This window comes from Tupaia chinensis, unplaced genomic scaffold (assembly GCF_000334495.1).
Source record: "Tupaia chinensis unplaced genomic scaffold, TupChi_1.0 Scaffold000187_1, whole genome shotgun sequence".
Taxonomy (NCBI): domain Eukaryota; kingdom Metazoa; phylum Chordata; class Mammalia; order Scandentia; family Tupaiidae; genus Tupaia; species Tupaia belangeri.
The window spans coordinates 2,293,863-2,320,190 of NW_006159662.1; the positions used below are offsets into that span (position 1 = coordinate 2,293,863).

The following is a 26,328-nucleotide window of genomic DNA, read 5'->3' on the forward strand; positions in this document are numbered from 1 at the left end:
CCCGCTGCTGCTCCCCGGCGGAGGCAAGAGGTGGTTGGGGGGGACCATGGCTGACGTTTTCCCGGCCAACGACTCCACGGCGTCTCAGGACGTGGCCAACCGCTTCGCCCGCAAAGGGGCGCTGAGGCAGAAGAACGTGCACGAGGTGAAGGACCACAAATTCATCGCCCGCTTCTTCAAGCAGCCCACCTTCTGCAGCCACTGCACCGACTTCATCTGGTAGGTGCGCGGGCCGGCGCGCGGCACTGGGGACCCGTTCTTCCCTCGTCCGAGGTCCGGTCGCCCCGGGCACCAGCGCTCGGGGCCCCCAAGTCCTGGCGCGTCCGCTCCCGACTGACTCACTCGGAGAACTTGGAAAGCGGGATGGAGTCCGAACTCTCGCCCGGGATGACACGCGCGCTCGGCCGCCCCGGCCACCGGCGCACACGCGGGCAGGGCTCCCGGGAAATCGGCGCCCCGCCACACACCCCCTGCTGCGCGACGGGGACACAGTCCTTCCTCGGGGTCGGGGTCCCTCACCGGCCGCACCCTGTGTCGCGGAGACCGCGGAGCAGCCGTTGGCCAGGGTGTGGGCACAGGGAGGGAGAGAAGGGAGAGCCTGGAAGGACAGAGTTGGCCCGAGAGGAACCGCGAGCGGCGGCAACTGCGGTCCACGTTGGCCCGAGTCCGGCCCGCGCGTACGGGGGGGTGTGTGCGCTTCCACGGGGCTTGGACTCCACTGGAATCTTGGGTCCTTGCCTACTGTAGCCCGTGTCCTGGGCACCGAGAGATTTTGACTTTCTGGGCGAGCGCAGAGGGAGAGGCTGCAAACTGTTGAACGCTGGCCGTGGGGGAGGGGGAGTTCCACGGAGCAGGCAAATGGCAGAAGGGCAGAGGGAGTCATTTAAAATAGACCCTGTCAACACGAGATTAGACCTGTAACCCTGTCCGTGAGGACAGAGGCCTTATTTAAGAAAAATACTGTAATGGCTGAAGGTGTCGGAGTGCAGGTAATTTCCAGTGAACGCAGTGTTCATCTCCCAATGGGGGGAGGCCCTGGGGGACTTGGAGGGAGTTAATCTATGAAAGCGACTGGGGGGGTGTCTCTGAGCCCTGTAAAATTATGTGAAATTGTTAGTCCATTTTTTTTAACCTGGTGAGACTATCATAGCTTTCATATTCTCAAAAGGTTGGTGACACACCCCTACCCCCCAAAAAAGTTTGGGAAGCTGGAACTGAAGGAACTCCTTTCTGAGTGGCTGCAAGTTGGGAGTGCTCAGCACGCTTCTCTCTTCTTGCCTGTGAGTGTAGAAAGTTTCTCGAAAGCCGAGCAGTGCTAGCTCTTCAGCTCCCTTCCCTTCCAGGTCCTGGAGCAGCACCCAGTGCAGGTGACACAGAGCACCCTGCCCAGCCAGCTGTGTAGCATATGTGTCTTGGGGCATTAGCGTGAGCACAGTATGGGTGACTGTGAGTTCATCGCACTTGGGGAAACGCATCGCCAAGGGCAAGTCCCACGCATGTGCTGCTAATAAGGTGCTTAATTTTTCCTTTACCCTTTTGGAAATCCACTCAAAGGTATGTTTTTTATGAAAAGCACAGCCACCCCTGTGAGTGAGTTCCTCCATGTAGTTCGTGTATGAAGCACTTTTCTAAGGCGTAGGTCACCCCAGGTGGGGCTGGTTAGTTTCTAGAGCATTAAGGCAAAGGGAGGACATGGCATTTGATTGAGGAGAGGTCTTCAGACTCCCTGGCAGCCACGGGATTCTGTTAAAAGGCGACAGCTGCTTGCTTTTGTGGGCAGTAGGTAACTAGAAAAGGGGCCATCAGCGTACTCCGGCTTGCCTGTGTCTTTCCCCTATCAGTTGCCCTGAAGGATCAGCTCGCTGTGAACTAAGGAGGCCCTTGGGTCACCAGGTGTGTTGTGAAGTGGAAAATGAAAGTCTCCCTCCTTCCCCGGAGTAATTGTAATCCTGGTAGCACTTCACTTAATCCTCCAGCAACAATTTAGAAATTCTAGGAAAACATCCCTCAGGATTGTAATTTAAAATTACTCATTTTCTTTCATTGTTGCTTATCTCTGAGTTCGTAATTTACAAGCTTCATTTGAATATTAAAGCACTGATATTTTAAAGCTATATGTTTGACTTTGGAGAGGTGGTTTATAAAAGCATGTGAGGTACTTTGTAAATTTAAAATGCTATGTGATGCAAGAGGTTATAACTAAACACCTTTTGAGAAAATTTCAATGCAGTTCATCCTAGTGGAACATTATTTGCAATTGAATGTCTATCTCAAGGTTCTCTAACAGTGAATTTTCTAAAGTCATTTAGGAGAACAAAGTAGCTTCTATATACTTTGCATGCTATTGGTTCTCAATAAAAATTAGATTGTGATAATCTCAAATGCAAACAATAAGAATGTTCTGTGAAATCAGATTGCTTAAGCCAAAATTAAATGTTAAAGGTGGTGCTGCTTGATAGTTTCTAGACATACAATGTTTGCTTAGAGTTATTTTATTATTTTTTAATTTGACCAGGGAGAGACAGAGAGGGAAAGTGAGCAAGTAATCCACCAGGTCCAGGACTTGGCCATGTTCAGTGTCCTAACCACCAAGCCACCTGCTGGCCCTGAGACACATAATGTTTTAAAGTCATTACAACTCAGTCATGTTTTCAATTGGTCTTTAGGAACAAAATTAAGCCACCTTTTTTATTTTTTTTTAAACCATCAACTCCATCTTGATACTTGAATTTTATAGCCAATGGTTTGAATATACAATCATGTTCTTGTCTCAAAATATACATGTGAATAACATATGAAAAACTGGCAAGAAGCTTAATATAATGAAATAATTCAGTGAGGGGCAAGATAGACTTTTCAAAGTTGAATCTACACTCTAATCTGATTAGGCTATTTTTCTTATCAAATCATTGTGGTTGTTTTTTTTTTTTTTCTTTATTTAACTTTATTTATCCATCTAAATTTGACCAGAGAGGGACAGAGCAAAAGAGAAAGCAAGGTGCCAGGTCCGGGACTTGAACCATGGTGGGCCATGTGGGAGTCCAGCGCCCTTAACCACCTTGCCACCTGCCTGCCCAAATCATTGGGTTTTATGTACAGATCTTTAACTCCGTAGACTACTTTGTCACATAAGTTGCTTAAAATATTAGGTATGCAACACAAAGCACCTTAAAATTTTCTCTCCTTTTTGTTTTTCAGGGGGTTTGGGAAACAAGGCTTCCAGTGCCAAGGTAAGGTGCCATGTTGGATTTTATTTTCAAGAACAATATGAAATAAGTTCCAAATGGAACAGTATTTCCAGTAGTCTCTCCTTGGTGAACCAGAAAAATGTTATTTAGATGATATTTTCAAAATATGAGGGTAAGTTTGAGTATCAAAACGAGATCATACGGTATTGTCTACTAATCTGCCTTTTTTTAATTGGAGAAAGAAAAAAAACTTCCTGTAATTTTATTTTTTTGCCAAGAACATTCTTGTCAGAAACTGCTGTCTTTGTGTGGGTGTTGAGAAAAAAAGATGGAATCACTTTGTATTCATGTGGATTTTTTTTCCCTTGCTCCTCCTCTTCGTGTTCTTTCTCTTTTACCCATCCATTGAGTTGGACATGTTGCAGCTATTTTTAAGCCGTATGTCATTCTAGTAAGGCTTTCTGTTGTGTTTAGGTTGCTGATTGTCATCCAGCGTGAAGTTTGCATGTTTTATAGTTACATAGATGGCTCTGCTGGTATTGTAGTGCTGACACACCTTGCCTCAGGCTAAATATTGGACGTCTATGATACAATCTACTGTATCCAAAGAGATAAAATGATCTGTAGTTGGATTTCATATACCCAGATCAGTACCTTTTTACACTTGGTTCTAGTTTAACTTGAAGTTAATTTATGAAGGCATTGTGGGTTCTAGGCTCATAGGCTCGCAAGCTTGCTTTCTGGCTCTCCTGTTCATTGTCTGTATGATGTTTGTTTAGTTCTGGCCACATTTCCCATATGGGCATAGGTTTATTATTAGGGCCAGTGGAAAGTACATTCTAGCCTAGAAATAATACCCCAACACCATTTAATATGAAGTGCATCGGAGAGAGGACCACCTCTTTTACAACTTTGAAACTGTGATAGTTTCTTTTTTTTTTTTTTTAAGAATTATTTATTATTCATTCATTTAGTTTATTTCGCCCAGACACACACACACACACACACACACACACACAGAGCAAGCCACCAGGTCTGGGACTCAAACCATGGTCAGCCAGGTGGGAGTGACCAGTGCCTTAACCACCATGTCACCTGCTGGTCCCCAGAAAATGTGATAGTTACCTTTTAAAAACTTCTTATTTGTGAAGTTGTCTCTTAAGTATATTTTCTAAACATTTTCAATGGAGCTATTTTGTGATCTGATTATTTAATACTCTACCTCTTTTGCTTCAAGATGTGGTTAAACCCCTTTTTGAATATATCCTTTTGAGAACTACATTTCAACTACATTTCCCTTTATTCAAGAGAATAAAGAGAAAAGTGTCTCTGTAAAAGATAAAAAGATGATGTAGCTCTTTCTGCTTCTCAACACTGTAGTCCTAATCTTTATAGGTGAGATTTAGGTCTAGTTTTGAATGCTTTTAGACAGTTTAAAGACGTAAGATTCTGGGGTGAATGTGATTCTTGCCTGCTATTTCCATAGATGCTTTTAGTTTGGGTGGGGACTGATAGGAACTTATGAGAAAATATTTGATTTTCTCAAACATATTACTTGTCTAGGAGAAAGTGGGTGAGTTATTTAAGAACTATTTTCTCCATAGAAATAATTGAGAACAGCTTTGGTCCCTCTCAGACCTACTCACCTGAGCAGGGTTTTACTGGTGAAATCTTAGGAGTGGTCATATCAAGCTACAAGGGGCTCTGTGTGGTTTGTCCTAGAGAGCATTTATTGAATTGTTAGTGGATTAACAGATTAATCATCTCACATCTGCATCATTTTTTATTTAGATGATAAAAATACAAAAATCTTGAACTATATAACAAAAAGTAAAGTTGTATACCTCTGTCCCTATACTGAGGAGTAACTTACCCATTTACTCACATATGCTTAGTTTGTTTTTGTTTTTGTTTTAGAATGATTTTATTCAGTTTTATTTCTTTTAATTTGACCAGAGAAGTGGAGGGAGAGAAAGCAAGTTGCCAGGTCTAGGGCTCAATCCATGGTCAGTCATGTGGGAGTCCAATGCCCTTAACCACCATGTAACCTGTCGGCCCCCATATACTTAGTTTTTGACAGGGATCAGGAGGTTAGTAATTTCTGCACCTTGCATTTTTCACTGAACAATATCCGGTGGATATACTGCTATATCCGTACATCAGTTCTCTTTTATTCTAGTTAGTGATTACATGTGTGGATGTATTTATCCTATCCACTCATTCCTCTTCTGATGGGTATTTTGTTACCAAGTTCCCACTGGTACAAATACTGCTGTTAACATTCTGGGGCACCAGTATGATCATTTCTAGAATAGATACCTAAGAGTGTGTGTACATTTTCAGTTGTAGTGACTTGCTCTCCAGAAGGTTTCTAGTTTATATTTTGAGTGTTAATATGAGAATGCCTCTTTCTCTTCAGGCTTCCCAATGAAGATTTTGGAGAATGTCAATCTTACATTTTTGCCAATCTGGTTGGTGATGAAGGGCCTGTCTTTATTTCCATCTCTTGGGTCATTGGTGAGAATGAACATTTTTTTCAAATGGTTTTAGCCATTTGTATTAATTGCAGAAATTCTCTTACTTTAGAACCAGCAGATGATGTAACAGCTGTGTCACTGAACTCCCACATGGTTGGCAGTTTTGGGTCCTAGACCTGGTGGCTTGAAACTCACACTGGGCGTGTGTGTGTGTGTGTGTGTGTGTGTGCGTGCATGTGCGTGTGCATGTTCAAGATCCTGGGAAGAGAATGGAGGAGGGATTGCAGTGTGGTCATTACCCCTGGGGGAATGATTTCTTACACTCTCTCTCTGTCTGTCTCTCTTAAGGCAACCTTAAAAATAATTGCTTTATTTTACTTACTATTTGGAATTCAGGATTTACAAACTAGATACATTAAAGAAGTAATTATGTGCCTTATACACAGTTCTTTGCTTGGGTTAAGAATTTAGCCTCAGATCTCTTAAAATAATGAATTCCCTGGTGCATTTAAAAATCTTAATTCACAGAAACCTTTCAAGGCGGAACTTGTGACACGCTTGTCTGCCTGTTACATTTGGTTTCGTGTGTGTCATCTGTGTTTGACTTCTTTTGGCATATGCTCATCCAGTGTATTTTATTTGTCGTAACTTAATTAAGAAAGCTATGTTAGCTTAGGACAGTGCTTTTAATCCGACAAAGATAGCAACCCAGCATTTCCTATTTTGGCGTTCTCCTCAAAATTAATCTTTCTCGTAACATCTGGCCATTTTAGAATACTTAAGTTTTCTCCTAATGTTCTCGAACTCGTTTTCCCCTCTTGGTTCTGCCTGATAGCATCATCGTTGTTCAGAAGAGTAACTGGTTCTCGTCCATGCATCTGACAGTGTACCCCTGGAAACAGGAGTTGGAATCGGAGACGTTTTCTCGTGTTCCCTGTTCAGCAGAGTTTCCTCACTTGATGAGGCAGCAGGCTGCCTTGATTGTATGTAGTGTGTTGCTGTGGCCAGTAGATAAAATGGTTTAAAAAACCAACTCTGTTTTCTCCATGAGAGACAGAAACTTCAGACAAGCTTCCCATACCATGATTCACCCCCAGGCTCAACCAGCCTGGACCATGTACCCAGACTGCTCACAAAGAGCCTGGGCATGGACCCGAGACCCTCTCACATGCACCCAGCCACACCGCCATTGTGCCACCACCAGGGCCCATGGATAATGTATCTGTAGCATGTTATTCTATTTTTCCTATTGCCAGAGGGTGTGGCACTCTCTAGAGAGAGATGGAGAGAGAGAAAGCTGCACCTCCCACCCCTCCACCCCCCACCAATGGGGCATGATTATGCTGCATTCCCATTTCTCCATCCTGTTGGGATTTGAGGCATGCACGTGCACACTCAGTGTATTTTTTTAAGCCACAGGGTCAGGATTGAAACCACTGTCAGCCACTGGGGAATCCCGCTCCCTCAACCACTGGAAGGCTGGCCCCTCTTTGCTCTGTAAGCTGTACATATCTTCTGGAAGATGATCCTATTCAAGTAGTGAGTAATGTAGCTCGTTACATTATGAAATTATGTCATTCTACTTAGTAAATGATTGGTAATAATTGGAAGACTGAAGAAATAAATGAATTTTAGTCCTTAAAATAGGGTTTGTGGGGCTAGCAGTGGCATAGTGGGTAAGGCACTGGATTTCTACGTGAGTCCCAGACCTGGCAGCTTGATAAATCACACTGTGCCTACAATCCCAGGAGACTGGATGAGAAGGGATTACAGCATGGCCATCTCGGGGGTTGGGAGTGTGATTTCTCACTTTCCCTCTATCTCTGGTATGTGCACCCTATGGCAAAAACCTTTTAAAAGAGTGGGGGGTTGTCATCTATGCCATTTAGAAAGTATATTTTACATATAAAGCATTAAAACTTTTTGCCACTTCTTCATTTCCCTAAGATACAGCATAAGTAGAAGTAGGAAGTTTTTCTGGAGATTTATTGGGTTTTCCTTTTTTCCCTTTAAGGAGGTCTATGCTATTGTCTATCTTTCTTTTCTTTATTTATTAAATAATTATTTTTTTAATTTGACCAGAGACAAAGGGAGAAAGCAAGCTTCCAGGTCTGGGGCTTGAATTGCAGTCGGCCATGTGGGAGTCCAGCGCCTTAACCACCATGCCACCTGCTGGCCCCAGCTCTATGCTGTTCTTATTTTTACTGCAGCGTAGAAGTACGATCCTAAAAACCAGTATCACAAGCAACACGGTAAGAGATCTCTGTTGCGAGAATTTGTAGCTGTCTAAAATAATAAACCCAAAGGCTTTAAGGACCAGGGTGAAGAGTGTGTGGTAGACCTAGTGGCCAGTTGATATTTTTCTTGAGGTCTTTAGAGTCAGAGAAACTTGTCCCTTTGTATCTCTGAAGTGACCCTTGTTACATGACTGATTTGTCTTTGGGCTTTTGAGATTTGGCTTAACGTTCTAGGCTTTTCTTTTGATTTATGTCTGTGAGACTTACAGAGCCGGTCCTAACCCACTTCTTTCCCCAGAGAGATGAGAAGAACAGGAAGTAGACTTGTGTAACTTGGACATTGATGGACTTTCAAATCTGGAAAGTCAGTCTCCAGCCTGTAGTTTCTGTCCTGCACAAGGCAGTCGGCATAGGACCGCCGTCCTCTCTGCTCCTCCAAGGCTCACTTCCTCTCGGGCCCTGGAGTTGAAATGGTGTCCTCTGCTACTTTCACCCCCGGCGAAGGGAAGGCACCCACGCCATGTTTCTCTTCCTCAGAGTTAGCCCCATGCCCTTCTTTAATGACAGTGGTAAAACCAGCCTCTCCAAACGTGGCCTGCGTGTTCAGAGGACCAAGTGGTTCCTTAGTTTGTCACGTCTGTCTAAACTCTGCCTGTTTCCCTGCTCTTTGCTATTCCTAATGTCACTAATGAAGTTTGCTGAGGATGCCCCAAAGAGACAGCATCTAAACAAATGCAACCCTGCCGATGACCATGATCCACGGGAGTTCGAGGAGTCTGCACGGACTGAGTTCACCCTCTCCATGCTTTCAGTAATGCCAACGTGAGGCAGTTTGGAAACCTGAGTCATCGCCCTACGAAGAACACACCACATGTTCTACTTCACCCGCGACTCCCACTGAAGTATTTTTCAGTAGTTGGGGAGTTAAAAATCAGCTTCTGTTCCCATTTGCTCATGTAAGTGACTTCTAAGGTCTTGTTGTGCTCAGCCTTCTGCGACAGCAGGCGTGCTTGTTTAAATTTGTCAGAGGGCCCATGTGTTCAGCAAGGAGGGGGAGAAAGTGCCCCAACCACCCACAGTGGGACATGGTCACTCTGCAATTCCTTCTGTTCCACTTCTCCATCCCGTGGGGATTTGGGGGGCACGCATGCCCACCTGGCATGTTTAGCGAGCTGCTAGGGCCAGGATTTCAACCATGGAGTCGACCGGGGGATTCCACTCCCTTGATCACTGATCATGGGCCAGCTCTATAATTCTTAAACTTTATCTTATTTATGTTGGGGCATGGGGGTGGGGTGGGGTGGAGAGACAGAAAAGCAGAGACAAGCACAAACACCCTTGATAGGCTCTCTTGCTGCGACCCTCTGGCAGCCAGGACCAAGGGGACTGCTGTGTTCTAGCATAGCCTGGCATTTGAGCAAAACCTTCCACATGGCTCCAGCCTTCAGGGTGGCACTCTCCTGCCTGCACTGCTGTGGCTGTCCCTTTGCTGATGAAATGTCATTTGAAAGGCCTGTTTCAGGGTAGAGCCTCATTTCACTTGAGCAGGGTGGTGTCTGATATTCTTCCTATAAAAATGAAAATGATGTTTGAGGGAAGAAGAAAAAGTCTTCTCTTGGCTCAGTGCACTAAAGGATTTTCAAAATGAGACTGATTAAGGGTGGGTGACCTTTCAGCAGAAAGGGGGTCCTGGCAATTGAGTTGGCAGCCTTTCAGAAAATGGATGCCCGGTTGTCCTCACCTGCCGTGGGATTCTGAGAGGCCAAGTAGTATGGATCCTTCATGCCAGGAGATGGAAGGGGCCGGGGTCCAAGTTGGGCAGAGTCGGGAAGTTTGCCAACTTGAGCAGTATCTTTTGTTCCCATGTACTGAGTGATCTGTAAAGAAGAGAGGTGTGTTGGAAACACGAGTTTGTAGGCTGGCTAGTGGTGGTGGTGTCTGGTCGGGGCCCGTGGTAGAAGACTTCACGTGGTGAGTGAACATGGGAAAAAGAGGGCCAGCAAAAATCTGAACTTGCTGTTGTATCAACCCGCTCTGGTAAATGCTCGCACTAGATGAGAGGGCATTAATCTATGGTATGCCCGAGGGATTCGCCACGTCCCACGCCCTTCCCACTGGGCTCCACCTCCCAGCACTGCCATACTGGGAGCCCATTTTCAACGGGAGTTTCTGCGAGGACACGCCCCAGCTGTGGCAGCACTTATTTCTGGTTAGTTGCCCATTCCCAGACGGGCAGCTGCGTCAACCTCGGGTGATCTCTCGAGGTTATCTGCAGTTTGAGAAAGAATCCTGGGGAAAAAAAATATAACTTGAAATTCCAGAGGTTTCACGTTAATATCAAGTCAAAGCATTGTTTCAGTATGAGATAAAAAGAATGCCTAAAATACAGGGAACAGAATAGCAGAGGTAGGTACTCAGTGCTCTTTTTAACGGTTTTCTCTCTCTCTCTCTCAAAAAAAATTACATATATTAACACACATGCACACACTAAGAAGTCGGGACATTTGAGTGAAACTAGTGTGGGGCCTTCCCGTGTGGTGCCGGTTCTTGTTGTAAGATGTTTTCGATGAACGGCTTTCTGGACTGCCACTCCCGTGCTGAGCAGAGTAAGTGGCAGTGCTTGTGCATTCGTGCACACCTACATCCCCCCCTAGAAGCCCGAGCTCCAGGGTGCGGGCAGTGGAAACCTCATGTTTGCTTCTGTAGATGAACTTGACATTCGTTGAATTTTATGGGGAAGTGATTTCTTACTCCCCTGGTGAGCCTTTCACTCATGACAATGATACTGAAATTTAACTTTTCATACACACTGACCCTCGGCTTGCTCCTCTGTTTTTTTTCACACCGAATATTCTGTTTTTGGAATAGCATCAGTTTCAGAGCTGCCTTGTGGGGGAAAGCCAGCTCCCTAGCAGGGCAGTAGAAGGCTCTCCAGGACGCGCTAAGGACGCTTTCCTTCTTGTTTGTCACTGTGACTACATTGCAGTTTCCCAGGCAGTGTTTTCTTTCCTCAGTGCTTTCCCGAACTCCTGCTCTGCCTGTGAGTCCCAGTCTAACGTGAAGCTCTGGCCTTTCCCGAGCCGTTCTGGATCTTCTCCCTATCATGAGACTTTTACGCTGTGTCGTCTCTCTACTTCAGTTTCCTCTGCTGGCCTTGAGCATGGGGCTGAGTCTAATTTCTCTGTGTGTCTCCGGTGTTCAGAGCAGTGCCTGCCACTTGGTAGACAGTGTGCAAATATTTGTTGGGTCTATGATTATATAAATATTAGGAGAGAGATGATATGAATGTTTATAACCAAAAGATCCCAATGACTTCTGCCTGACCAGTATTCCCAGTTTTTAAAAAGCTAGTTTACAGTCCAAAGTGTTGACAACCAGGATAGATCTATGGCTAATTTAAGAAAAGCATCTTCTGAAGCTAAACTTACTTATTCAAAATAGCCCAAAGTTCGAATGTGTATCTACAATTTCTATGAATGCTGACCTAGTAAATTCGTACCACTGGACTAGACTACTTAAAGTGGTTTCATCTTTAGAGAAGTATCCTGGCCTCCAGAATGAATCTTATTGCCCTGAGCAAAGCAAGACCCTATCAGGAGCTAGTAGATGTTTTGGGTACAGGATGAAATATTAAAACCAGCTTTTAAGTCTCTATGTTAGGTGGAGTCATATTGTGTGTTCTGTTTTGAGACTGGTAAGAGGCGAAACCAGAGATCCTTGTGCTCCAGAGAGAGTAGCTGCTCAGCTTCACTGTTTCTGTTATATTTTTTCCAATCTCGATTCTGTTCTCTTTAAACTTACCGTCCTTGAAGGGTTTTTGTATTTTGGTGAAAGAAGGAACAGATGAGAATGGTGGTAGCAACATTTGGGTGTAATTGAATTACAATCACATTAAAGATTTTGTCCAGTTGAAGGACTAGCAGATGGTGTAATGGTTACATCACTGGACTCCCACCTAGTTGACTGCTGTTTGAGTCCTGGACCCGATGACTTGAACTCACGCCAGGCGTGTGAGCATGCATGCCCAAGATCCTGAGAGGAGAACGGAGGAGAGGGGATTACGGCGGAGAGGGGATTACGGCATGGCCATCCCCACTGGGGGATGATTTCTCACTTTCTGTCTCTGTCTCTTGTGAGCACATGCTCCTTATAGCAAAAATCTTTTTTGTTTTTTAAGAAACGCTTTTGTCCAATTGAAAGAAAAGCTAATATTTATTAAATGCTGCACTATGCCAGACACATAGGAGTGTTCACATTTTATACTCTTTCTTTCCAGAAATTTAACTTTTCATACACACTGACATAAATATTATCCCCTCTTTATAGGTAGAGTTGAAAGACTTAACCAGGCTGGTGGGGTGTGGCTCAGATTCAGATTCTAACAGTTCTGCAGAAAACACTGTTCAGAGCCAAGTGGAAACTTTTTTTGGTGCCTATGAAGCTTGGATTTGTATTAGGGGAGGAAAGAATGATGCCGTTAAGGGAAACACTGAAGCATTTCTTAGCCACATAGAATTAAGTCTTCACTGTCCTCATCTGTGTCTCAGAGTTTCCATGACAAACCCTTTATTTCAGGTCTTGTTTTCTACCAAACTGTGAAACTTCTTGTTAGACTTTAATGTTAGATGTGAACATTTTAGTATCGGCATGGTATTAACAGCTGTATCAAGTCAAAATCTCTATAACTGAATTTTTAAAAATCTGCTATTAAATTATACAAAGGAGAAAATGGTTTCTGGAAATAGACTTTTATCAGGAATGGAATGGAGAATTTGATTAATTGTCAGCACAAGATAAGAATTATTTAAGAGCAAGTTCACTGGGACCAGCAGTTAGCGTAATGGCTATGTCACTGGACTCCCACGTAGCCGACTGCAGTTCGCGTCCTGGACCCGGTGGCTTGAAACTCACGCCAGGCGCATGTGTGTGTGTGCCCAAGATCCCGAGAGGAGAATGGAGGAGAAGGGATTGCGGCGTGGCCATCCCCCCTGGGGGGTGATTTCTTGCTTTCTGTCTGTCTCTGTCTGGAGAGCACGCACGCCCTATAGCAAAAACCTCTCCAAAAAAAAAAAAAATAGTGTTGTTGTCCTGTTGGTGAGAGCATCGTACTTGCCATGACATGTATGGCAGCTCCCGTGTGGTAGTGCACAAAGTCTGTGACACGGGGACTTCCCGACCCGATACTTGAAACACTAGGATTAATATCACCTGTTTGACCCATGTTCGACACGTCTAAGCACTAAGCACCTTTCATTAATTCATTTGATCCTTGCAGCAATTCTGAAAAAGTGGTGATTCCATTTTACAGGTGAGGGGACAGCCTGGAAGCATAAAGGGTTAGTAACATGTGTGTGGTCACGTGGTCATTGATAGACATAGTGGAGCTGGGATTCAGACCTAGGCACTTACCTGTGCTGTTACGCCGTGCATTCTGCTGCCTCTCACAATCCCCTTTTCCTTGAAGCTTTGTCCCTCAGATGACACCACTGCATGAATCGTGGAGGTACTGAACATGAAGAGTTGCTCAGTTCGGGAATGCTTGTGCTTCCCTCCTGCTGTAGGAGCTGATGCCAGATGCAGGGACCTACACCATTTCTATCATGCTGGGCCTGCAGTGCATGAGACGGAAGCCTGGCCTTAGGGAGCTTGTAGTCGTGCAGAGAAGACATGCATGAAAACGATGGCTGTGTAGCACTCCATCCTGAGTTGAATTGGAGTTATTGAAACATGGGAGAAGAAAGACTTTATTGGGATTCATTGGGAGGTGACTTTTTTGGAGAGGTTTTTGCTATAGAGCGCGTGTGCTCACCGGACAGAGAGAGACAGACAGAAAGCGAGAAATCATCTCCCAGGGGGATGGCCACGCCTCAATCCCTTCTCCTCCATTCTCCTCTTGGGATCTTGGGCACACACGCACACGCACCAGGCGTGAGCTTAAGCCCCCAGGTCCAGGACTCGAACTGACTACATGGGAGTCCAGCGACATAGCCGTTGAGCCAACTGCTGGTCCTGGGAGGTGACTTCTAATTTGGCCTTTGTAGGAGTCTGGATTTCCTTTAGGAAGGTGGGGGAAGATATTTGAAAGTAAGGAAGCAGCAAGCGCAAAAGAGGGCTGAAGTGCTGATGTGGCATAAACCCAGAGAGGCTGTCCTGTTCGAGACCTCACCAACACTGATCGCCAAACAGCAGAGCAGATTGGAGAGATTTGTAGGGGACTGTACCCACTGGTTCTGCACTAAACACATTGTTTCCTTGAATCTCTATTTGTTCATCTTTTAAAATGCTACAAATACAGGGGGTTAGCCCATTCACGTGTATCTCCACAGGAAAGATGCATTGTATTGAAGCTTGTAAAAATACTTATAAAACGTGTACTGCTTTGGGGACCAGCAGAAAGCATAGTGGTTGTCACTGGACTCCCATGCATTCAACCACAGTTCAAGCCCCACACCTAGTGGCTTAAAATTGATGTCGTGTGCACGTGCATGTGTGCACACATCATGCTCAAAATCTTGAGAATGGAGGAGAAGGGATTATGGCATGGCTACCCCCGCCCCCAGGGGGTGGTTTCTTCACTTCTGTCTGTCTCTCCAGTGAGTCCTATAGCAAAAATCTCTTTAAAAAAAAATAATGCTTTGACATTGTTGCAAGGATCTCTTCTATATATAAAATAAAACAAAAATGGCAGCATTGATTGCTTGTGTCCAACATAAGCATGGAAATCACATGACCGGGGACGAGACACTCAGTTATAGGAGATATGCTCACGCACCTTAATAAGGAAGAGCTGGATAATGAAAACATTTACATATTTAAAATCACTTTCTGTTTTTGAAACTGCCACTGACTTTTTTCATTCTAGTTTCTGGTTCATTATTGGTTATTTCTTCCCTTTCCCCCTGGGCTTAATGCTGGGGTGTGTGTGTGTGAGAGAGAGAATTATTGGGATCAGCCAGTGGTTATGTGATTGGACTCTCACATGGCTGAGCGCAATCTGAGTCCTGGACCCGGTGACTTGAAAATCATGCCAACATGTGTGCTCAAGGTCCTAGGAGAATGGAGGAGAAGGGATTATGGTGTGGCCTTCCCCCCTTCTCCCTCAGGGAGTGATTTCTTACTTTCCATCTCACAGTCTCTGTCTCTCTCAGGCTAGTGCATGTGTACTAAAGCAAAAAACCTCTTAAAAAGAGAAAAGTAATTTGCTACAGGGTACACATGGCCACCAGAGAGAGGGGGAAAGTAAGAAATTGAGCTGTCAGATCTGAGACTTGAACTGCTGTCAGCCATGTGACCCTTTAACCATCAAATGCTGGCCCCTCACACTGCTGTATTTTACCCATAGTCAGAAACCTTTGGCAGGAGATTACGGGGGTGCTATAGGGCATTGCTGCCTTAGGTTGGAATGAAAGAATTGCATCAGGACTTCGATGTGAGAAATAAAAGTCCCCAGTGCTCAATGCCGCTGTGTGCGTACAAGGTACCCCCACCCAGTGGGGGCCAGGGAAATGGTGGGCGAGAGGGCCTGGCTCTCCGTCGTGCATGGCGGAGCTGCGCTGTGAACGAAGCAGGCGTGGTGCATGTCTGCTCCTCACCGCGGTCCTTTTGGTATCTGAAGCTGTACAGATAAGCAGCCAATTCCTTTTATTCATCTCTTGCCTTTGTTTCTCCCCTCAGGTTTTCTAATCAAGTATGATTTGTGGTGCTGTTTATGATAATTGGGATAAAGGTCTCACTGATTCAAGGGAGCGTGGCTCACATTTGTAAAGGCTTCTGTTAGGTCCCATTCAGATTTATCTTGAAGTTAAATGGCCATACATTGGGACCAGCAGTTAGTGTAATGGCTGTATCGCTGGACTCCCATGTAGTCGACCGTGGTTCAAGTCCTGGACTCGGTGGCTTAAACTCACGCCAGGTGCGTGTGCGTGCCCAAGATCCCAAGAGGAGAATGGAGAAGGGATTGTGGCCTGGCCATCCCCCCGGGGGGTGATTTCTCACTTTCTGTTTCTCTGTCTCTCTCTGTCTTTCAGGTGAGCGCATGCACCCTATAGCAAAAACCTCTCCAAAAAAAAAAAAAAAAAAAAGAAAAAGCCATACGTTAAACTATTCTTCTGTTGAATTAATGTACATAACTATATATCCTCCATAAATGTACTATCTTAAAATGTTCTATCTTAAAACTCACTTTTAAACATTTTAAGTATTGCACTTGATTTTTGAAAATAATTATTTAATTTATTTATTTTTAAAATTTGAGCAGAGAGAGAAAAAATGAGAACGCAAACCACCAAGTCTGGGCCTTGAACCATGGTTGGCTGTGTGAGAACATCCAGTGCCCCAACCACCATGCCATCTGCTGGCCCCTTGCACTTAATGCTTAATTACTTGCAATGTGGAAAATAGTTTAAAACATACTGCTTTATGATCTATAATATGAAGGTGTTTTATTCGTGGTGGAGTTTTTATTCATTGGTGTGCAAGGGTACAGAGGGCAGGGTGGAGAGAAAAGCACTCTGCAGGACTTGGTCATCCCCTTCCTCCGATCCTGCAGTCCACCGGAAGCCTGGTCATGCTCACATGTGCCTGGTGCCTGTTCAGGCAGACCGGGCCAAGGACTCGAACTGCAGTGGGTCAGTGCCTTCCAGCTCTGCAATCTGGCACACTACTGGTCGTGCCATAGAGACTGGACTTGAAGATGTTTTTCTCAATGCAGTTGTGTTCATTGTGTGTAGATAATTTACGACTATTGTCACATGCCTCACAATACCTTTGAAATTTTCTTTTGAATAAATCTAACTTTTCACATGCTGAATTTGATCGCTGAGGTGATTTTTGTCATTTTAGTTTCACATTGGTGTCATCAATCTGAGTCATCAATATGAGATTTTAGTTTTAATTTGGAAACAAGGCTTTAATTTTCTCTCATCCATTTTTTAAAAATGAAATGATAAACAACTTAGAAGCAAGCAGAATAAAATTTATGTATTTAATTTTAAGGCCCAACTTCACATTTTGAGATAAGGGCTGGTAGGTACATTACCCTTATTTTTCCTTTTTTGCTTAATTACTCAACCAGGCACTTCAACACCTGCTGATATTGAGCTCAGTCGATGTCCATGTGATGCAAATTAACTTGCAAAATCACATATTACGAAGATTAATTATTGGGCTGGAGCAGGAATAGTTGATTTGCTTAAGACTTGGCATAGTGATTTACAACGAATCTAATGAAATGCTATGGAGGAATAATTTAGAGGCTCAGGGCTTTTTAGTTTAATTTTTCAGTGACTGTGGTAATTTGAGGTGTAATGCTAATGCTCTTCCTGATGTTTTATTTTTCGTCTAAAGTAAACTGGGGGAAAAGGGGGTTCATGATACTCGTTTTGATAATCTCGTGCACAGTGTCTTTGGCTGACTCGTCCATTGGTAAAGAATTCTTGAAGGTTCAAGTCTTATCTCAACATTACAAGGTGTATCGTTTGGTTTTCATTTCATTTCCCATGTGTCCCTTTGATATTCTGCTTATTTTTGCCCTAATAGTCTGCAACGATGTGGGGACTTTTCCTTAGAATTCTGTTTTCGAGGGGCCGGCCCTGTAGTGCAACAGTTTATTGGTGCATTGGGAGCTAGATCTCACATGGCTGACTGTGGTTTGAAAAACACAGGCGCGTGTGCGTGCCCAGAATCCTGCTGGGAAGGAGAAATGGAGGAAGAGGGACCACAGCATTACCATATCCCATGGGGGACTGTGTTCTCCCTCTGGCTGGCTGTATGCTGGCCCCTCCCCCACTCCCTCCCCAAAAGGATATTTTTGTTATTCTAAGTGGTAGAATACATTCATCTGAGGCAAAAATTCTGGTCAGTCAGAAAGAGCTGGGAGCTCTGACAAAACATTAAGCTTTAATATTGCTTAAATTACTATATATTCATAGGTGATAAAGTCATGTTTGTAAGTGTTGGCTATAATCTGAATCATATACCTTTTTTTAAAAAAAAGAATTATTTAACTTTATTTAAATTTGACTAGAGAGGGGCAGAGTGAGAAAGTAGGAAAGTGAGAAAGCAAGCTGCCAGGTCTGGGACTAGAACTGCTGTCAGCCATGTGGGAGTCCACCGCCCTTCACCCCCATGCCACCTGCCAGTCCTCTGAGTCATATACCTTTAAGTACTGACTTCGTCCTCAATGAATCCTATGGCCATAGGGTCAGGAAGTGCCATGCTCTTAGATCAAGAAAGGACTGTGGAGCCTGTCCAGCCTTGTCCTTCAGTTACAGCTGTTAGGGGGCTTGCTGTGAGAGTGACCACTGAAATCTGCAGCCTCTGCTTCCTGTCCTGTGACAGTGTACCCATCATAGCATCCTCCCTCCAGCTGGTAGCTCATGCTCCTGGGTACTCACCTGTGCATGTCACCTTGTACTCAGTGAAGACAGGCGCCCATCCAAAAAGCTGTGCATTAAAAACAGCAACAGAAACCACAAACACATAGGAGAATCTGCAAACAACACAGATACTGGGTTCCTTTTGTTCTCTTTAAAGAACGACAGTGTCTTTAAGTGACAAGTACACATCTTACTCTAAAGTCTAGTTTTGTTGAGTAAAGGATTGTATAATCTTGTAATTTATGGATTCATAGCCTGGTAATATATCAAGAGCTTTTAAAAATATTAAAATGTGTAATATTTCTGAATTTGTATTGGCTAAGAATTTCTGGGCAAAGAAAATAACTTTCCCCTGAAATTATATATACACATTTTTAAAAATATATACTTTTTTTTGGTTACCTCTCAATTTTAACTCTTAGAGAGTTCGCTTTGAGAACTTTGTGTTTCTTGTCTGCCATTGATCTTAACTCGATACTTCACCAGAGCTGACTTTGCATTTTATGTGTTACCTAAAATATTTGTACAAGGCCAGCAGGTGGCATGATGGTTAAGGTACTGTGTCCAACAGGGCTGGCTGTGCAGTTCAAACCCCTGACCCAGCAGCTTGTAAAACACATTGGGTGCATGTGTATGATGCCCAAGATCCTGAGAAGAGAATGGAGGAGAAAAGATTGTAGCATGGTCATCCCCTCGAGGGGGTGATTTCTCACATCCCTTCTCTCTCCATTTCTGTTTCTCTCTGGCAGATGTACACATCCAAGAGCAAAGAGATTAATATATATATATATGTGTGTGTGTGTGTGTATACACACACACATAATTAATATGTCAATGTACATGCTTTTAGTAGCTCCCTGAACAAGATCCTGAGGCTGACTAAACATGACCGTGGAGTATTATTTGGTGGTTTTGCCTTCTGTAGAATAAGCATAAGCCAAATTTAGATGGGAAATCTTTCTTTCTTACAGTTTTAATATTGTTGATGTGAGTTTCTGGTTTTGGAAATACAGAAACAGAAAATACACAAAATATACAAAATACACAGATCCGATAATAGATGAAGCATTGGGTGTTTTGCTTGTTTTTTTTTTTTTTTCAGTGTGTGTTTTGTAGCTAAATCCAAACACAATACAAGAGTCTTGTAAATGTGCCTTGGGTCGTTTTCCCTTCATGTGCTGGATTTCCATGTTGCTTAGAAATTAGCTCCAAATGATGGTTTATCTAAACTCCCCCACCTCCGGTACATTTCCTGGAATACAGTTGGATGATAGTGCCATATTCAGAGTTAGATACTGATGGCAGTTCTGACGATAGGCTGAGGACAGTCAAATTATCCCTGCTGATTTGACGTGCATGAAGTATTTTGAAAAATTTTGTAGTGGGACTTAAGAGCCAAAGGCAGGCATATTTCATGTTACCACTTTTATTGCTGTTTTGTGACTGCTATATGGAAGTTGTCTCCTTTGAATAATGGCTGGCCTTTTCAGATAGTTCAGTTCATTTTTCTGGAAATCTTTGCTAGTTCTGAGGAAGGGGTGGGGATGATGCAGTTGTTTTGTGAACTCAGACTTACTCTAAGCACATACTGTCCTGAAAGGATCAAACCATCCTTGACTGTAACTGGAGTTCTTACTCAACAACTTCCTTCTCAAGCCTTGAGAAGACATAGGTTCCCCCCTACACTTTTTATTGTGAACTTAAGTTAGACATTAAAAAGTTGAAAACAGCACAGTCTTCCCTATACCTCTCTCCCAACTTTACTTGATGTTAGCATTATATTTGGCCATAATGTAATTATCAAGAGTAGGACGTTAATATTCTTATAGTATTAGTAACTAAACTACGGATCTTAACTTGAATTTTCGCTGGTTCTAGTAATGTCATTTTTTCTGTTCCAATATCCTGTTCAGGATTCCATATTGTGTTTTAAAAATTATTTTAAAATTTGCTATAGGGCACATGTGTTCACCAGAGAGAAAGAGAGGGAAAGTGAGAAAGCAAACCATCAGATCTGGGGCTTGAACTGTGGTCCGCCATGGGGGAGTCCAGTACCTTACCTACCATACCACCTGCTGACCCTGCATTTATTATTTTTTAAGTCTCAGTGGTAATAGTTTTTAATTGGAGTTGTATGTGTACTACAAGGGAACTTCAAAAAGTTCATGAAAAATAGAATTAAAGTACAAGTTTATTTTGGTGCAAGAACTAATTCATGCAGTTTTTTCATAACGTGTATTTTCCATGAACTTTGTGAAGACACCCCCCCCCCTTATATATCACCGTATACGCCAGTGCAGTCAGATATCTTCCTGTTCACAGTTTAGCCCCCCTCCCCGCTGTTAGTTGCATTGGAGCACATTAGAGGAATGTCATTGGTGAGGTCAGCTTTGTCGGAGTGGTTGCCTCCATGAGTTTGTATTTGCTTTGATTGGTGGGAATCATATTTATAAGCAGGGTGAATAGAATGGAAGCCACCAATGGCCAAGGATTGCATTATTTGCCTGGTATTTGAGGAGCGGTGAGCTGGGAATCCATAGAGCTTCAGAGATCTGGCAAGCTAGCTTTCCCTTGACTAGCATTGTCCAGTAGAATTGTGTGTGACCATGGAGATGTCCACACTATCTAGTATGGTAGCCATTGGTAGCACTTGTCTATCAAACAGTTGCAGTGTGGAACTGTTTCTTGAAAATTGTAGTTAATGCTAAGGCCATGTGTGACCAGTGGTTGCTGTCCTGGAGAGTTCAATTTATATCCTTAGTAAAATTGGATCATATTTAAACTTTTCACTGTAAAATAAAACACAGATAGAGGAAACTGCACACAAAATACATGAGTTCATGAATTACATGGCCAACGTTGCTGTGGCCACTACCCAGGGCGCGTAGTAGAACTTGGCCAGTTCTCTAAGTGGTCACATTGGGACTTCTTTATTCATGGCTTCTTCGTGGGTCATTTTAGTTTTACCACCCCAGGGCTTATCCCTAGGCACTGCAGTTCAATCTTGTACATTTAAAAATGATTGGAAGTGTACTTACATGTTTCTTTTTAAATGTTAAAGCACACATTTGACATGAGAAGGATGGGGAGGTTCACCCTTGACAGGGTTTCATCATTCGATTATCCCCTTTCTTCATCCCTCTAGCATCTCGGGAGTCTGGGCATCTTCACGTGTGCCTGGTGTATTTTCAGTCCTACCCAGGGTCCCCCATAGAGCTTCCAGCATTGCAGGGCACTCATGCGGTTCCTGCTGCCATGCCACAGCAGCTGGGCCTGACGTCTGATTGATTTGATACCTCCCTCCCCCATCTCCTCATTTTCCTTATTTATCTGGGAAGTAGCAGGTTTGGGGACCTACAGGGTTTTCCACCATCAGAATTGTGTGGACTGCAGGTTTTCAGTGCCCTTGGCATGTTCTTGTTCCTCTGTATTTTTTTTTTTTTTTTTTTTTTTTTTTTTTTTTTTTTTTTTTTTTTTTTTTTTTTTTTTTGCAAATTGACAGCTAGATCCAGAGGTTTGATTGATCAGACTGTCTTCAGCCTGGGTCATACAGCTTTTAAGATGCCCTTATAACTTTGCACGCATGTTAGTTATAGCTCTGTTATTAATGTGAAAAGAATGCTGATGGAGTATTTTCTGGCAAATAAAGGGTCCAAAATTAAGAGCAGTTCCTGTACATTAGATTGATTTATATTAAATTGTATAATATACACAACATTGAAACATCTGTGTGCCATTTATGAAAACCAGGTCATTAGAGATCTTTCTAAATCTATTCAGTATGTTTGGTAGACTTCTATGCAGCTTTAGTTTTCGCGAAGTACTTCTGTGGGTAAGAGGTGTTTGTATCTGTTGGTAGTGGAAAGAATTGCTAGCAGATAACTTGTCTAAACCTTACCCATGACAGTATGTACCATCTCTTTTGATCTTTTTATCTCCAACAGAAGATCAAAATCAGGCTGTAGATTTATTTCTGTGCACTGGAACCTCGAAGGGCAAAGAGAAGCATGGAAGAGGTGAATGGGGCGTGTTCCTATTTGAAAAGCAGATGGTCAGCGACTCTTGGACCTGCTGTGTATCGAGCCGTACACATCTATTGATAGGAGGTTTTCATAAGAATTAGAGGGGCTGTCCATTCTTATCAGGGAGTTTAACAAATATAACTGGATAAATATGACTTGGGTACACAGATCATGAGAGTGCTTTTTTTCTTTTTCTTAAAATATATTAGCGTGTATAAGTTAATATATGAAAAATGGTGATGTACTTCCCAGTGTGATAAATGAGCAGTTGAATGGGAATTGGGTTCTTGTTTGACTTCAGTGTAGGTCCCTGTCCCCACCTTTGTAATAGGGAACGTGGACTTGATTAAGGGTAGCTCATTTGTGCTGACCTTGTCGATTCCTATAGCAGATGACAATCTGTAATGGTCCTCATTCAGCTTCAGAATTCTCAACTCAGGGCTCTGAGTAGCCATTACCTCTCAGTTGGATTGACGAGGGAAATGAAATCTGTCTTCCTAGGCTGTATCCTCTGTGTTCTGCCTGGCTGCTGGTCTCTGAGGATAAAAAGATCCTTGAGGGGCTGGCAGGTGGTGTGGCAGTTAAGGGCACTGGATTCCCACATGGCTGACCGCAGTTGGAGTCCCGTACCTGACAGCTTGGTCTTTCCTCCTCCCCTACTCTGTCCCTCTCTGGTCACATATAAACAAGAGAGATAGATAAATAAATCTTTAAAAAACATCTTTGAAAACTCTAGATAACTCAGTATTATACAATGTACTCCCCCACTTCTCATTTTTCCACAGAAGCCTAGCTTCCTAGAGAAGAAAATAACTGGTAATGAAATCTTTTTTCTAAAAATGTTATCATTGAAATATCGACAGTTATATGCAAAATAAACCATTAGTTGCTGTGTACTGGCCTGAAGCCAGCACTGAGTTGGTTTAGGATGAAAACTTTAAAAACCATATTCATTTCTCACTGTTATTTTTTTGTTATAGGTAGCATGTAAAATGTTAAATTTTCTAACTTTCATCGGGCCCATGCCACTGTTTACTACCACCCGATTTGTGTGGATTATTTGCAGCTGAAATCCGATAGTCAAGTCATGAATTGGTTTTGTGGTCTTTTGCAGAGCCCATGGTCAAGTAATGACTCGACTAGCTCCCCCACGCCACTTTGTAAACATCTGAACAGGAAATAGATAGTAGGAGTAGACCTTTGTGTTTGATCTGGTACAAACCACGACAAAGGGTGAAATAATTGTATCTTCACCCCAGCAACGTTTGAGGGTAGTAGGAAGTATAGGTGATCACATTCATTTAATGGGGGGAGGGCTTCAAAATGTTCATGGAAATGTTATATGAAAGAATTATGCATGGATTTAAGATTTCTTTTATGAGAGTTTTTTTTGTTTTGTTTTGTTTTGCTATAGGGCATGTGTGCTTGCCAGAAAGAGAGAGCCAGAGAGACAGAAAGTGGGAAATCACCCTCCGGGGGAATGGCCACGCCGCAATCCATTCTCCTCCGTTCTCCTCTTGGGATCTAGGGAATGCACGCACATGCGCCTGGTATGAGTTTAAGCCACTGGGTCTGGGACTCGAACTGCAATTGACTACATGGGAGTCCAGCGACATAGCCATTATACCAACTGCTGGTCCCGTGGATTTAAGGTTTTTTTGGACCAAAATAAACTCTAATTTTACTTTGCCACAACCTTGATGTTTCTTCATAAAATCTAGGAGAAGTCATGTTAGATGCAGCGAGTCTGAAGGCAAATGTTCCTTAAACTGTTGGAGAACAAGATGCATGGGGGGAGGGTTCCCTTAAGGGGTGTGTAGTTGAGATTTATTGAAAGCTTGCTTCCAATGCTTTGAGCTAGCTAGAGAGCCCTAGGATTACTCTGAGTTTATAGGACTGCGTGCTTTTGCATGCACAAATCCTATTTGTGCAAATTTGACCTTTAAAATGATTTCCATTCCTGTCTCCCATCCCTCTTTGCTTTCCTCCTTATGAAACTGGCCTTTTGTGTGAAGTTCTATGTTTTCTGGTTGATGTTAAGGCCCTGAGACCTCCCACTTGGCTGGTGACCATCCATCCATGCTACCTAAGAATGATTTATTGAGCATGTTATCTGGCAGGCGTTGTGCTAGTTACTGGGAGTGATCACAGTACTGAGCATGTATCGCGAGTCATCCGAGTGGCCCCTGTTAAGCTCTTTATGTAGATATTTTTCTCATTTAATCTTCACAACCGAATGAGGACGGATTAGTTTACGGATGCAGCTGAGAGGTTAAGTGTTACCCGAGTCATACAACTGAGTGACTGGGTTAGTATTTAAATGTAGATGGTGAGTATTGATTCATTTTTGTCTCATCCCATAATTTTTGATATCTCATAAAAGAGCTTTCAAAGGTAAATTCTTCATGCTTTTATTTTAAAAGCAAATTTCCCATTTTTACAACTAGATCTTCCCTTTCCTCTCACCCTCTCCACCCCCCCATCACTCATAATGAAATACAGAAAATCTATCTGTAAGAACATGCTCTTTAATTTCCTGTCTTATATCCTGGTGGTATATGACAGTGTTGTAAAACAAGTGCAGTCAAGCCTGGCAAACATTAAGTCGAAGAGGTTTCAAATATACATGGAATAGGTTTACATTTAATAAAAGGTTAATTCAATTCTAACACTTCACTTTCCAAGAGCGTCCTTTTCTCTCTGCTTGAGGCTGGGAACCCTTAGGAGCTCACAGGAACAACTTTGTCATTGTGTACTCACTAGTGCCTACTGTGTCTTTTGGAGCTGCTGAGATCAATTCTGTTAAACTTACCCAGAACAGGGTGTGGTCTAGCCATCCCCAATTCATCTTGATTTAGAGTTGGCTCTGGGTACTTTTAGCCAATGTGCTATGTCGCCAGATTCATATTTGGGTGTTCTACTTAGGCCTCTCATTTCTCAGTGATTGTAGATTCTTGGCGTTCTCCAGTTTGGTACAGGAAGGCTTGCCAAAACCGATTTTAAACAGCATTTTTTTTTTTTTTTTTGAGAGAGAGATTGTTTTGTTACAGGATGTGTGTACTTGCTGGAAAGACAGGAGACAGAGAACAAGAACTCACCCCCCAGAGGATAGCCACGCTGCAATCCCTTCTCCTTCACTTCCCCCTCAGTATTTTGGGTGTGCACGCACATGTACTGGTGTGAGTTTAAGGCTCCAGGTCCAGGATTCGAACCACGGTTGACTAGGTGGAGTACAGCTATGTAACCATTATGCCATCTGATGGTCCCAAGTTTATTTTTTTCATGACTAAAACAGAAGAGCACACCCCCAGTGAGGTCTTGATGCTCCCCACCCCCGAGCTTCTGCCAGCCGTGGCTCATGTGCAGGCATGTGTGCTGTGCACTCAGGCAGGTCTACGGGTGTGAATCTGAACCCCTCCCATGTGGGTCACCCTTGCAGTGTCACATTTTACCACTGCTCCATTGTGGAGCTCCTGTTTTCTTTTTGATCATTAATTTATTTAAAAATATTTGTGGATGTTTTATCATCTTCTGTAACTTCCAAAAACGAGCCCTGTAAACTTACGTTGCTTGTCGCCTTTATCTATACAGCTCACATTCCCTATTTCAGTTCATCCTTTCTGCTCTATTTCTCATCTTCCATCTTTTTAAAACATGAAGTCATCAAATGGGTTTTACTCGAGTATTAGTATGACAAGTTTGGAGGAGAATTACTTCAGGGAATGAGGTCTAAATTTCAGATGACTATTCAACAGATTGTTCTAACGTTGCCGTATCTGCCAGCCCTTGTGTCTGGGGCTGCAGATGTGAGCGAGCGAAGCCGACACTGTGCTGTAATCCCTCTAGTAATGGACCCAGCCACTAATCCAATAATGGGGACAAAGAACTAAAGACTGCTCTCAGAGTTAGAAGGGAAAGGGTCACTGGACTCTGGCAGTGTATTGCAAGGGGACCTAACAGTCTCAGACCAGGAAAATCTCACCTAAGAAAATAAACACTTGAATGAGCTCTAAAGGATGAAAAAGAGT

At 43.3% G+C, this 26,328-nt stretch overlaps 1 protein-coding gene across 1 annotated transcript in view; it reads left to right on the plus strand.

Annotated features, from left to right (window-relative positions):
* The first annotated feature begins 6 nt into the window (after positions 1-6).
* PRKCA (protein kinase C alpha) overlaps positions 7-26,328 on the plus strand; it is a 466,835-nt gene continuing 440,513 nt past the window's right edge. The window contains exons 1-2 of the mRNA XM_006146762.2: positions 7-219; positions 3,199-3,230. Coding sequence (XP_006146824.1) covers positions 47-219; positions 3,199-3,230 — 205 coding nt within the window. The 5' untranslated portion in view covers positions 7-46. The remainder of the gene's footprint in view (positions 220-3,198; positions 3,231-26,328) is intronic.